Here is a 12,057-nt window from a genome sequence, read left to right as displayed (position 1 = left end):
TTCCTTTGTTTCATCCAAATCCACCATGCTTCTTTTCTCCTGTTGATTTCTCCATTCTGTCTCTGCATACTTTAAGTTTCCACTGTGGCCCCTCTGCTGCCTTCACAGCCTGGCAGACTGGAAAAATCCTGAGTCTCTGGCTAGAAAACCAGAGTTTGAGCTCCAGCTCCATCACTTCCTAGCTGTGGGGTCTTGGGCAGGTGACATCAACTTTCTATGCTTCAGTTTCTTCACCTGCACGATGGGAATAATATGTAGCTCACTGTGTTACACATGGCGTGCACGAGGTGACGTGTGTGTGTACGTGTAATATGTGGTGGCCCACATTAAACAAGACGATATACACCCAAGTGTTTCAAGTGTCACGTGAAAAGGAGAGAGATCTTGCTATGCGCAGTTCCTAGACCTTATGTAGGGAAACACTGGTTTTCCATATTACATATCAGAATATACTAGAAAATTAGCACCAAAAGTAAAAGCAATAAATTAGATGCTAAGGGAGGTTAGAAATGGCATTGACCTAGGAGTAAACACAGTCTTGACACCAAGACTGAAGAACTCTGATATTGGAGGAGTTTCCCCATCTCTTAATTTCAGTGATTTGAGTTCCCATCCGGCTCTAAGAGCCTATGACTTGATGAAAATGTCTACATCAAGCCCTTTGCTCTCATAAAATTACACTTTAAAAAGAGATCTTTACTCTTGGGTCCGTCATTACACCTCTGAGGAAGCTGTGATGCTTGAGGGAGTTCTAATAACGAGTGAAGCAGAAAAGCCATTTGCTGTGTGAAGTGTCCGACAGGCTGGGTACCATCGGAGGGGCGAGTCTTCTCCGACATGCGTCTTCTGGCGAGTCCTGCTAGGAAGCTAATCCAGAATTTCAGAGGAAAGGGCTGGAATCACTTGGAACAAAGACCAGTAAAGAGGATGAGACGCCTCATGCAGCCCCAAATGCAAGGGCAACCAGACAGCTTTTATCTCCTTCTAGAATAACAAACAGAGGTGACTCAGGTTGCAATAGAAGAGATGGAGCTCAGACTTAAGGAACTTCCTGGCTCCTGAGACACCCAGGGAGTTTGGGGCAGTTGCCTTCTCTGAAGCTATGTAATGAGAGACCACGGGGCCCGCTGCGTCCTGGGGGGTGCCGGTGTGCTCCGGGCCGGAAGCACAGACAGAGAAACCCTCCGGAGGGCCCTGCCAGCCCGCCCTCCTCCTCTCCTCTCCCCGCGTCGGTGCACGAGGGCACAGCAACGCCTCTTGTTGCACCGCAGCACCAGCCCACTTCCAGGTACCTTGGCAATTCACGTCGCACCGCGCTGCGCATTTCTTTCCTGCTGGCACAGTAGACTCCAAGGTGTGAGCACTGTTTTCACAGAGTTTTGCATGCTCCACGCCGGAATGTGATCATCGCTTCACATGGCGGTTAGCACAGACGAGGCGATGAGACCCACTCCTGCATCGGAGCCAGGAGTGCTGTGCTTCGCCCTCTTTGACAGCCAAGAGCCAATTTAGGACTCTCCGAAAAGCCAAGTCTCCCAGGGGGAAAGAACAGTGTGGGCATCTTCTTAATTCTCCGGAGCTCACTTAAGGACTGAAATCCGTCTTGGCTGAGGGAGGAAAAAGTGATGTAGACCGAGGTTTGGGGATCATTTCAGCTGAAGAAACGAGGAAGGGGGAGAGTCCAACCAGGTCGCACTTTTCGGGCGAGATTCCTAAGAGCTGGCGGGAGGGGGATCATGAATGCTCACGGAGCGAGCTCACCACGCAGCAAACCCTCCGCACCAATTAATTCACTTAATCATCACAACAGCCTTATGAGGCCCAGAGAGGTTAGTCGACTTGTTTGTCGTAACAGCGCACCTACTGAGTTCAGAGTAAAACCAGAGCCCCACGCTGGTCAGAAAGAATCATGATGCAGACCCCAGAGCAGTATGCCTGGGTCCTGCCTCCACTTGCCGGCCTCCTCCGGCTCCCCTCAGCTCTGTGCTGGAGGGCCACACGCTTTAGCTCAAAGTCCTGAGCGGGGGCATCCTTAGCCAAAACCGCCAACATTCGCCACGTCGGAATCCAGCTGAGTTCCCCATAACTCACCTGGCAGCACCCACCTGCGCCCCTAATCCCGTGGTCCTATTGTAGGAATTTTCCCAGCCCCTAATTATCCTCTCTCCCTGGGCCAGTAAGTCAATAGAACATTCAAAAAACTGTCTCCAAAATGACTCCTTTGCTCAGACTGTTTTCTCACCCACCAGGGGCTCTGCTTGGAGGTGCTAAAACCCCAGTCAGGGAATCCTCACCATAAATAATGCATCAGGCTTCCACAGAGAACCAGTAAAGACAGCAGCAGCTCAGAAGGGTCCATTAGGCCCCGGGTTCACAACTGGGCATCGAGATTAATCCATTTCTCTGCTATTCAGGTGAACATCCCTCAGTAAGACGCAGTAATGGCTGAATATTCGGCAGGTACACTGATAGCCAACATGTCCCCACGCTTTAAGTTTGGCAGCACCTTAATTCCCGGAATCTCTGCACATCTTGAGTTTCCAAGGTCCACAGCGACCTAAGTGCAGCACAGGAGTGGGAGACAGGAAGCCCGATTTTCAGGAAGCCGTGAGGGACTAACACTCGGAAGTCTCAAGTGCTTGTTGTTCGCCATCGCGTGCATCGACTCAGTCAATATTTATTAGTTTCTTTTTAAATTTACTCTGTGTCAGGCACAGCATTCAGAACAGGGTAGAGCCCAAAAAAAAAGTTCATTATCCAACTGGAGAAACAGACATATAAAAAGCCAATTATCTTGTAATAGGAAAAGTGAGAGACAGGTGTTAGGAACACATAAGAAGGAGAAGGAACACTCACTCTCCATGGGGGCGGGTGGAGATCTGGGGAGGCTGCCTGGAGGAAGCGATCTTTGAGTTGGTTTCTCTCAGTTGAGGAAGATCTTTTTCTCCAGAGAGAAAGAGGGGGGAAAGAGCAGCCCAAGTAGAGGGACCAGTATGAACAAAGGCGTTCAGGCATGAAGCTGGTCTCTACAGAGAAAAGCATGGAACGGTTATTGAAGGACACTGGACATCACTCTATGGACACCCGGCTTTATCCCAGCAACAGGGTGACACGGTGTGTATTCAAAGCGATGTCTGATCATGAGCAAATGTGTGCTCCTGAAAGCCCATGGAGCGGTGATAATGAGGCTGGATCAGAGACAAGGACAACAGTTCAGAGGCTGCTGTCAGTGAGGGCAGAGGGAGGGTGGCCGCCTCGGCACGGACCGTGGGCTGAGGAGGGTTGGACAGGACCCTCTGCAGAGGGTTTCTGATGATATGTGGGGAGCAGCAGAGGGGGAGAGGAGGCGGACAGGGTTGGGATGGGTAGGGGATGATGCCCCAGCTGAGGAGGAGAGGCACATGTGAGGGAGAGAGCCAGAGAAGGTGGAAATGGGATGGATGTTGAGGAGTGTTTGCCCTGTGCCGGGCCGTCCGGCGTTTCCCTGTATCCAGTGCCTACTCCAGACCATGAGGGAATCACTCCAGTTAACAACACATAAGGGAACTGAGGTCCAGGCAGTGAAAGCACACTCAGGGCCGCCCAGTTCCAACTGTGCCCACCAAGCCTGCCCCCAGGATGCCCTCCACCCCCGCCCCAGCTCCAAAGTCACTTGTTGAGGGAGGCTCTGATCACAACGTGGCTAGTTTTATTCCTCACTCTCTCCTCCCTGCCTAACCATTAGAATATCTTCCTATCTTCACCTTATGAAAGATCACTTCTCCCATTATCCTTTCTCACCCCAACACCACATCTCTGCCTTCCCAAATATCCTCCCTCCCTATCCCTCTCACCTGTTCCCATCCAAACATGGCATCTTTTTAGAAGCAGCAATGTAGGGCAAAGGGCAGTGAATCAGAAGTGGGGGCAATCTGTGCTCAAAGGCTGTCCTAGCTGACAGAAATTGCTGGATCCCAGAAATTGCTGGATCTCTCAGCCTCAGAGTCCTAACCCATAAAATGGGGCTGAAAAATGAATACTAACCTGTGCTTATCTCACAGGATCACTGTGGGGGTGAAACGAGATGAGGCACTTGCAGACAACACCAACGAAAGGCAGGGAAAGGTGCTACAGAAGTATGTGGATTATCTGGCACTACAGTCCACCAGACTGTGAGTTCCATGAGGACAGGGACCTGGGGTCTTCATCTTTGGGTCTCGGGAACCAAATTATTTCTGGCACAGGGTCAGGGGTTGATAAAGATGTGTTAAGAACAAGGAGCACTACCACCACACACACACACACACACACACACACACACACACATGCACACGCACCCCACAAAGGCATCCTTGCCTCTCTCTCACCATAAATGCAGGCAAACCCACAACACCCCACATTTGGAAGTACTGCACTAGCTCTGGCTCATTCCAAAAACAGCCAGTTCCTGGAAAAAAACCAAGTGATTGTCACGCTGCCTGGATGCCTCCATTGGGCATGTTTGACCAAGTCTGAATTCCTCCCCTTCCCAGGGGAAGCTGAGAAGAACTGAACCCCAGGCTCACTCCCCTCCCCGGAGCCCCAGCTGGATCTGCCCCTCCCCCTTTGTGCCAGGCGTGCAAAGTGGGTTTTTTTTTTTCTCCCAGGAGCTCAGCCGCCTCTACTGCTGTTTTCATTGATGCCTTGAGCAGAGCTGGCATGTGCAATTGCCGAGAAGGGGGAGTGCGGAGCGGTGGGGGAGGCAAGTAAAAATAGCCTGGCGTGCGAGGCTCTGCCTGCCCCCGACGCCTTGAACCTTGGCCGGAGCTCGCAGCCACTGTGCACCCTGCGGAACCTGACTGAGGTCTGCACCCCAACCGCGCCCAACAACTAGAGTGCTGGGGGCTAGAGACCCGTGAAAACTTTTTTTTAGGAAACCGAACGGGGAAGGTGTGGGCAGGGAGAAGCTGTTTCTTGCTTCCAGTGCTCCAGCCACATGGCTGCAAGGACTGCTACGTGCCCGCTGGTCCAGCGGATTACAGCTCCTTGACTCTGAGCTATTTTTAGAAACCCCTTCCGCGGGTGGGCAATCAGAGGGAGGAGGGTGAGGGGATTGGTAAGGCTCGCTCTCTGCCGCGAAGCTGGGCGCCTTGCACTACCCAGCGTTCTGAATGTCTCCTCGCCTGTGGGGGATGGGGAAGAGGAAGTGGCAAGGGGACCGCACGCGCTCTGGCTTTGCCCTAACTCAGGAAGACCGGCGTTAGCTCCTGAACGCCCCACTGTTTTCCCCCAGAGCGTGCTTGTTTCGAAATCGACAGTTGCTGGATGCATGCTGCTTCTGGTTTCTCATAGAATGGGGATTTTTAAAAGCTTTGCTGCCTACATGGTGGGGTAGGGGTTAGATGCAGTTAAGACCTCGAGGGAAGAAGATCGGGAAGGGTCTCTGCCCCTTGCCGCATTCCAGCCAGACAGAGGGACAATCCTGGAGCCACACCTCCATCCCCACCCCACGCTGCATATGGGTAACCATATGTGAAATGTACGGCAGCCCCACCAGACACCCGGCTATTAATAGAGCCCGCGAGTTTGCTCTCTGTCTTTTTCCTGCCACCGAGTAAGGGATGATCTTCACACACATACCCCACTCCACCCCCACCTTGGCGCACGGTTCCTCCATGAAGGTAAGGGGGCTGCCCACGCGGATCCCCTTCGTGACTACAGGTGCCCAGAGCCTACGGACTAATCCGGTTGTAATGACAGCAGGGTCAGAGCGAGGCCAGGGAACACAGCCTCCCAGGATCGGGATGCAAATCTCAGCAGGTCTCTTTTCGGCTCCGAGCCAACTCGAGAGTAGAGAAAGGGCAGCTACTGTGCTGCTGGAGGCAGGGGCCAAGAGCGCAGTTTGCGGAGCTGCAGCGACCTGCTCGAAACTGCTGTGGGACGAGCGGCTGCAGACCCATTTCCCGCTGCAGCGCCGCGCGCAGCCCCCACCGCCCGAGCGGGCTCGGCTGCGGCAGGCGCGGGCGCTGTCCCTGGTTCTGAAGGTGGCCGCGGCCCGTGCTCCCTCCCGGGGTTAGCGTCCCCGAGGCGGCTCCTACGTCCTGGATTGCAGACCTCTCCCCGGCCCGGCTCTGGGCGGGAAGGTCTGCTGATGGTGACCAAGTCCCACCTCCGGCGCGGCCAGGCACCCTCAAGGCCGGGAGTTCTCCGCGGTGCTGCGGGGACCGAGAGCTCGGGGACTGACTCGAGCTTGAAGGGTAAAGCGGAGGCAGCGGCCAGAGACGGTCAAGGCACCGCAGGGAGCAGACCTGGCCCCCGGATCACCCATCCTGGCTCGGCACGCATCGGCACTCTGGCGCCCTAACAGAGCCCAGAGGAGAGGGCAGGGGTGCGCGGCTGCCCAGGGTTTGGGACTTGGGGGCGGGGGGGGGGGGAGCGAGCAGCGGGTGGCAGAAGAGGGAGCTGGGGTGAGAGCGACTCTTTTGCATTTCCAAGAGGGAGGGGGCCTGAGACAGGAACTGTCTTCCCCCCACCCAACACACACACACACGCGCGCGCACACACATACACACACCACGGCCGGCAGAAGCAAGCGGGATGGAGCTGGGAAAGTTTGGCACCAGGTGCGGAGCGGCGGCGGCGGCGGCGGCGGCGGCGGCGGCGGCAGGGCGGCGCGGTGGTCCGGGCGGGCTGCGGGGTCGCCGAGCCCGGGCCTCTCGCCTCTTACCTCGGTGTTCTCGGCAGCGTTCTCCGCCATTTTCCTCCTTAGGAGCAGGCAGCGGGAGGAGTGTTTCATGCCCATAAGAGCCAGCAAGGGTTTGGTGATACAGAGATAGTAGAGAAAGAGAGAGAGCTTTAAAAGAGAAAGAGGAGAGAGAACGGGAGGGAGGAAAAAAAAAAAAGCCCAACCCAGCCCCTCTGCTGGAGCGTCAGCCGAGACCATCAACCACGGTGGAGTCTTTCCTGCAGTCTCCACTTTGTTTTATTTTCCTCCCTTCTCATCTGCTTCGGATTCCTTCACACAGTTCCGAGCTCTTCTGGCGCCCGCGACCCCCTCCCCGCCCCTCTCCACCCGCGCTGCGGGCTCCGGCAGGACGGAGGCAGCCCCGAAGGCTCCGCGGCGGCGGCGGCGGCTCCTCTCTGGCTGCTCGCAAAGTCCGGCCGGCCGAGGCAGCCGGCAACTCCTCTCAACTTCTGCCGATCCGCGGGCGAAGCAACACGCTTCCTGCGCGTCCCTCCCGGGGGCTGAGCCGGTGAGTGGGGGCGGGGAGGAGGCTGGGCCGAGCGGGCGGCGGCTGGGCGCAGACCCAGGGCCCCCGCGCCCCGGGCCGCCCCCTCGCCCGGGCTCCGGGGGTCTCTTGGCCGCCTCCACTCCCAGGCGCCGTGAACAACGTGTGCGGGGGGCGAGGGCTGCGCGGACGCGGCCGGGCCACGCGAGAGGCTCTGAGAAGGCAGGCGCCGGAGCTGGGCTCTCGCAGGTCCTCAGACCCGGTGTGCGTCCTCCCCCCAGGACAGGCTCGGGGCGAGGCTGGGCCACCGTCCCCTCGCCCCCACCCCACCCCACCCAACTCCCAGCGCTCCCGCTCGGCTGCCAGTTCCTGGATCCTTCCTCTGCGAACTACTTGGGGTTTGGGGAGTGAAGGGGTGGGTGTCTGGATGAGGGAGGGTCCTTAACTCCTTCAACTCTAGGGCTATGTGTGGCTTCATTATCACTCCGTCCTCCCACTCTCCCTACCCGAGGGTTCGGGGCTCCAGGCCTCTCTCAGGCTGAGAGGGTGGGGGGAAGGTTCAGCCAGAGGTGGCTTGGGAAGGAGGGTGGGAGGGAGTCAAATGGGTGGGCCCTCGGCCAGGCTCCCCCTGCCCTAGTCTTCCCTGGCAGCCCCCTGCCCACACATCTCTCTTCTCCCTCCCCACCCCTCCCCCCGCATCACCAGATTCCGAAGTCCCTTTTATGGGAGAGAGGGAGGGTGTCACGTACCCATTAGGATTCTCTTGATCCTTTTTTAAGGGAGTTTGGGCGGCAGCAGGGGGTGTGAATTTTTATACAATGCATTCCTGTTTTCACTTGGAGAGCTTCTTTTTCTGTGTCTTACTAGCCATCTGTCAGGCGGGTGAGAAATAAAATGGGATGGGAGGGCACTCTGTGCCTCCCATTACAACAGGCCACTCAGGCCGGACTCCCTCAAAGACAGCTGCACTTCCAAGCTTTCAGTTCACAAGTCAAGGACAGGGACCTAGAAGGTGCTCCTTGAGCATCCTGGCTCGCTCATCACTTCATCCCCGTGCTTACTTCGGGAGATCACTTCTGCGTGCGTGCCCTATTTGTTTTTTAACCTCACCTTTGACAGTCAGGGAGTGTGAGCCTGACTGTCCTCAACTAACCCCAGAGTCCATTGAAGAAATGGACCAGAATCTAAAGATGCTCCCATCACCTGGCCCTAGGGGAAAGAGGGGACACATTGCAGTAAGTGGAGAAGGGAGAGAGGAGGGGATGGAGAGGGGACAAGAGGCTTGAGTTAATGGGCGTGCGCGCGCGCGCGCGTGCGTGTGTGTGTGTGTGTGCGCGCGCGTGCGTGTGTGTGTGCGCGTGCGTGCGTGTGTGTGTGTGTGCGTGCGTGTGTGTGTGTGCGCGCGTGCGTGCGTGTGCGTGGGTGTGTGTGTGTGTGCGCGCGTGCGTGCGTGCGTGTGTGTGTGCGCGCGTGCGTGTGTGTGCGCGCGCGCGTGCGTGTGTGTGTGTGTGCGTGCGTGTGTGTGTGTGCGTGTGTGTGTGTGCGCGCGTGCGTGCGTGTGTGTGTGTGTGCGCGCGCGCGCGCGCTGAAGGAGGAGTAAGTTTAAGTGAAAGAATGGCCTCCTCAGCCCTTCCCTTTCCCAGACCACAGGCCTGGATTAGTGTTGGGGGTGAGTGAGCAGCGTCCTGGCCACACCTGGTCATTATCCTTCCCTTTCACATCCTGCCCACATGCAGCTGGTGGGGGTAGGAAGTAAAGGGGCAGAATCTAAGGAATGACTTTTACCCTGGAGAACCCCATCCTTCTCAGAGACAGGAGATCCTGAGGCATCCGGTCTCCTACCAAGAGAGGTTCGGTGCTTGTACTGTCAACAGAAATCAGACAGGGTCTTCACAGCTCTTTACTCCTGCCCTCTCATTTACAGATGAAGACCCTGAGATCAGAGAGAGGGCATGTGTCCAATCCTTCAGCTAGCTGACGGAGCATCCGAGAGCAGCTCCCCAGCGTCCTGCCTTTCAGCCCAGCGCTCTCCCCCCACCCACCCCACCGCACCCCACCCCACACTGCTGCTGCCTGTGCAGAGCATTCATTCTGTGACTAACCCGGGGAGGAGGGAAGCTCAGACAGGCTCCCACCGAAATAGGCTGCTGCCTGTGCGTGATTATGTTGCTATGAGAACCTCAGTGGGTGTGTTTCCTCCGTTCTCTGTTGAAATCTTTTGCTCGGCTTGGCTTCCCCCCAACCGCAGCTCCCCTTGGAATGGGGAATGGAGAGGCTGAGAAGGAGGGCTGTATTCTCAAGGCAAAGTGTTTTCTATTCCAACCCATCCAACCCCGAGCCAGCCTGGGGCTGTGCCTGAGGAACTTAGGCCACCAGGGTGGTTCCACCGTGGCTGGAGGACGTGACTGAGCTGTCCTGAAAATGGATACTCCTGTCCTCTGGGGAGCCATCTTGGAGCAGAGAGGAGTTGTCTCTCCACCCTCCCACCTCATCACAAATTCACAAGCAAAATAACTGTTACTTTAAGAGACTAAGTTTTGGGGTAATTTGCTACACCGCAGAAGGTTACCTGAACACCCGTCTACTAGAATTGCGAAAATTCATGACGCATAAAAAGTGCCTAGCACACAGTAGGCATTTTGTAGGTGCCATTTGCTCACCATCCCCGCTGTCCAGTCCTGTCTTTCTCCATCTCTTTTGCATAAGGATGTCTGCATAGTCTTTCACAAGGTTAATTTAGTCATTCCATGGAGAACTTACTGGGCAGCTCTTATGTGCTTAACTCATCGACAGGCACTTGGCAAGGGTCAGCAAAAGATACTGGAATGACCACTGAACAGACTTAGTCACATTGAATGCTTTCAGATGTGCAGAACTTCTGTAGACAAGCTCTGGAAAGGACTTTGGTGTGAGGCAAGAAGGCGCACGAGATGACAAGGGACGCAGGGAGTTCTCCAGGATGTGAGTTAATTGCGTGGTCTGGACAATATGCCAGACGGGGTACAGAGGTCTTGAAGACAGTCTGCTTGTATCATTTTTCCTTACGCTAGATCGTCAGTGCCGCAAAATGTTGAAATAGTACATGGAAAGCCCTTAGAACGATGCCTGGCTCGTGGTCAAAGCTCAGACATTGCGCTAACACTTGCCAGACCCTGTCCTAGGCTCTGAGTTCAACTTGATAGAGCGCTTATCACACGCTGGAGAAGCTCCTAGATGCAATGTGTCCTCGTGAGGTTTAAGTCTTGTAGATGCTGTTACTATCCCATCGTGACAGATGACACACAGAGACCTGCCCAAGTGGTAGGATCTGCATGAGAATTCAGGATGCCAGCATGGTCTTCGACAGGTTAGCCGGGTCCCAGGAACAAGGCAGTGGTTCTCAACATTGCTGAGAATCCTCTGGGGAGTTGCAGAAATGCCAGAGCCTTGGCTGCACCCCAAGAGAGTATGATTTAGTGAGACTTAGGCATCCGAATTTTTTTTTAAGTCCCTGGATAATTCTAACGGGCAGTCATGGTGGAGGATAACTGGATATTTGGAGGAGACAAAAAGACCCAGAGAGAAAGGTCCCTAAGTTACAGGGAGAGCCCCCCAAACTATGAGGAGGACCCACTACACTATAGAAACTAGGTCCATCTCTAGCACAGAGGTTCTTGAGAGCCAGGAGGTTCTTGCAGAGCTTGGAATGGGACTCTTGGGGGGAGGACTATAATTGGAAAAGTTTTCTAGCTTTATGAGATGCCACAGAGAAATTGAGTCTCCTGCCACTGGAAGAGCTGGACCGGCCTAATTATTTGGCATGGCTGTTATAGCAGACTGCAAGCCCTGGAAAGCCGAGCAAGGCCTCTGAGGTTCCACGAACACCACGCGGCAGCTCCCTAACTGTCTCCTCTCAGCCCCCCGAAGGTGAAGACTGTGCAGTAGCTCAGCCTCAGGAGCACATCAGCACTTCTCTGCCACCTCCCAAATCCCAGTGCCCGGTGTCAGGGGGCAGTGGGACCTGCAGACCCCACTGTCTGGGAAAGCGCAGGCTCTAGCTTGTTTAAATGTGGTTAAAAGGAGATACAGAAGACATGTCACATGGCCTCCCCCTCCTCCTCCCGGGGGAAGCTCACACGTGGCGGAGGCTCACATATGGCCAAGACACGCTGCAGTGAATCGACGGCTCCCCAGGAATCAGGCCACAGCCGTTATCCGTCTCCACCTCGCAGCAGCTAACCCAGCAGCGATCTCAGTGTCTTCTGGGCCAGCTGGGAGCCACGCCAAGGCTGCAGCAGCCAGCTACCTGGCTGAGCCTCCAGACAGCCCCACACCTGGGGAGTTCTCCTGCACGGAAGCCTCCACGGTCCTAACTCTCCCTAACCCAAGGCCGAATTAGCGCTTCAACTGTGTTCCAAGAAACAACTTGCAAGAGTGCCACCAACGCCTGCAAAGTAATTTGGGTTTCTTCCTTTTTTTTTTTTTTTTTTTTGGCCATAAAAACCAGAATGTTATTTCTTCCTTGTTCTGATTAAATCAATTCATTGTGGTTTTGTGCTGGATATGATACTGTTTGGCTTGATTATTTTTCTAACTATATCTGGGAGGCATTTTCTAGTATCTCTGCATTAATACCTAATCCCTGGTGTCTCATGCCCCTGAAAAGCTGAATACTAGACTCCCGTTACCTAGCTTTCTCTCCGGGTGAGGAGCACTCGAAAGACACCCAGACGTCCTTTCGGTGGCCTGTGGTGGAACTCAGACTTCTCTGGAGGGGGGCGAAGAGGGACGCAGCAGCAGCAAAGCCCTTAAAGATACCAAGACGTTCTTCCAAAAACGCCGTCACAACAGAAATCAGCTTTTCCCACTCGGTGGGAGTTGTACATTCCAC

The 12,057-nt window shown here is 55.2% G+C and overlaps 1 protein-coding gene across 2 annotated transcripts in view; it reads right to left on the bottom strand.

The window, feature by feature from the left end:
- The window catches only part of PRMT8 (protein arginine methyltransferase 8), a 76,918-nt gene extending 69,880 nt beyond the window's left edge, over positions 1–7,038 (bottom strand). The window contains exon 1 of one of the 2 annotated variants that reach the window (XM_064478938.1): positions 6,686–7,038. In XM_064478938.1, coding sequence (XP_064335008.1) covers positions 6,686–6,901 — 216 coding nt within the window. In that variant the 5' untranslated portion in view covers positions 6,902–7,038. The remainder of the gene's footprint in view (positions 1–6,685) is intronic. The other variant, XM_064478937.1, reaches the window with a different exon arrangement.
- Between the last annotated feature and the right edge of the window lie 5,019 nt (positions 7,039–12,057).

This window comes from Camelus dromedarius, chromosome 25 (assembly GCF_036321535.1).
Source record: "Camelus dromedarius isolate mCamDro1 chromosome 25, mCamDro1.pat, whole genome shotgun sequence".
Taxonomy (NCBI): domain Eukaryota; kingdom Metazoa; phylum Chordata; class Mammalia; order Artiodactyla; family Camelidae; genus Camelus; species Camelus dromedarius.
This window is presented reverse-complemented; position numbering and strand designations above follow the sequence as displayed.